Source organism: Centruroides vittatus, unplaced genomic scaffold, assembly GCF_030686945.1.
Source record: "Centruroides vittatus isolate TY-2023 unplaced genomic scaffold, ASM3068694v2 contig_13, whole genome shotgun sequence".
In the NCBI taxonomy this organism is placed as follows: domain Eukaryota; kingdom Metazoa; phylum Arthropoda; class Arachnida; order Scorpiones; family Buthidae; genus Centruroides; species Centruroides vittatus.
In genome coordinates this window covers 961,689-963,820 of record NW_027120828.1, presented here as the reverse complement: position 1 = coordinate 963,820, position 2,132 = coordinate 961,689, and the positions used below count along the sequence as shown (strand labels likewise).

At 33.1% G+C, this 2,132-nt stretch overlaps 1 protein-coding gene across 1 annotated transcript; it reads left to right on the top strand.

Moving 5' to 3' along the window:
• The first annotated feature begins 478 nt into the window (after positions 1 to 478).
• On the top strand, positions 479 to 1,768 carry LOC136989795 (uncharacterized protein F54H12.2-like). Its single transcript, XM_067288073.1, has one exon. The coding sequence runs from the start codon at positions 479 to 481 to the stop codon at positions 1,766 to 1,768; it is 1,290 nt and encodes a 429-aa protein (XP_067144174.1).
• The last annotated feature ends 364 nt before the right edge of the window (positions 1,769 to 2,132 follow it).

Genomic DNA, 2,132 nt, shown 5'->3' with positions numbered 1-2,132 from the left:
AAATTATTACTGGCAATCACAGGCAGCGACGGTAAGCGCTTATTGACATCGACCGATTTAACCTAATTCAGGCACCTGATTTACGCGGAATGGGAGGAAGAGGTTATGTTCTCCAGGGCGCACCACGCAATACAGCGCGAAGGTTATGGATTATTTTGGAGATTCTATTTCGTCAAATCGTATAACGCCCCCATAACCTCTACGCGAACAGTTGGAAAAATACTCTTGCGACGAGACCCAGTATTAAATTCTTGCCACGCGTGTGCTTGGATCAGAACCGATAATTTGCGGGAAAATCATTTACACAGACAGTCAACACAAAAAGCGCCATGTTAAAAGATATCCGGCAGCGAAATCAAAGATGATATAGTTAAAAAAGTACAAAGTGGATCGGGTATAAAAAGAAAACGATTGAGAAGATTAGTTCAGTCACAGAATAAAAGACGGAAAGTACGAGATATATTTACCGAATGAGAAAATGGACCCCCATTCGTGCCCCTGCACTAAAAGTGAGTTGGATTTATTTAGTACCGTTTCGACTCAACTCGCTATCGACAGTACATCGGAAGTTATAGTTCACCCAATTGCGACAATTTCTGACAGTCGTGCACCTATTGAATTTTATGTATCCGGTTCTGGTGAAAATTATATCGACTTACATTCAATTTATCTGCATGTTCAAGTAAAAATTGCCAAAAAGGATGGAACAGATGTGGGAGCTGATGAAAAAGTTGCACCTGTTAATTATTTTTTAAATAGTTTGTTTTCACAATGTACTGTTTTTCTAAACGACAAGCAAATTATTTCAAATGTTAATTACCCATATCGGGCGATTTTAGATGCCCTATTATTTTATTCAAAGGATGCTCAAAAAACATTTTTAACAAGTGCATTATTTTATAAAGATACTGCACAATATATGGATTCGATAGAAGAAAATAATGAGGGATTGACTAAAAGATTTAATGTTGCTAAACAAAGTAAACTAATAGATTTAGTAGGACGATTACATATTGATTTGTCGCATCAACCTAAATTGTTAATTAATAACGTAGATTTAAGAATTAAATTGGAAAGATCTAAGGATAATTTTGCTTTAATGGCATCTAATGATAACTATAAAATTATTATTAAAAATGCATCTTTAAAAATTAACAAAGTAGATGTTAGTTCATCTGTTCAAATAGGCATAGAAAAAGCATTGCAAACGGGTGTCATAAAAATGCCATTTCGAAGAGCAGATATAAAAGTTTTTACTTTAAGTAGCGGAATACAGTCTACTAATATCTCAAATGCAGTAATTGGGCAATTACCTTATAGAATGACTATCGGTTTAGTTTCTAATACCGCATTTAATGGAAATGTAAAATATAATCCTTTCAATTTTAAAAATTACAATTTAAATTATATATGTCTATTAAAAGACAACCAAATGATCCCATCAAAACCGTACACGCCCGATTATACAAATAGCATATACGCAAGAAATTTTATATCATTATTTGAAGATATAGGATGTATTAATCACCATAAATTTACAAATATATCCTACCGGGATTATAAAGATGGCTATACTTTATATTCTTTTGATCTTTCTCCCGATCGTTCGGCATCAGAATCGCATATTAGTGTAAGCGAACAAGGAAACATATCAATTGAATTAAAGTTTGCAACCGCTATATTAGAAACTGTAAACGTTATTTGTTTACTTGAATATAATAACACTCTTGAAATTGATCACTCAAGGACAGTATTTGTAGATTACTAATGAATACTATTACGTTATGGAAATTGGCCTCCAGTGACCAAAAAATTAAAAGAACTTTCGGAGGAGTTTTCGCATCCGATGATTTACCCGTTTGCATCGGTAAATATAAATCATTTATAATTAATCTAGACGAAAAAAATAAGCCTGGAAGTCATTGGGTATCCGCATTTTTCGATGGAAAAACCTGTTTTTACTACGATAGTTTATGGATGAAACGCAACTAAAACAAAAATTATTAACATTTGTTAACGAAATTCCAGAAATCTAGCTGTTGGCAAATGCCTAATAAATTGTTCATGGAAACAGAGTTATTATATTGCAGATTTATGAATTAGTAGGAGACTTGAATTTTGTCCTGTATTCC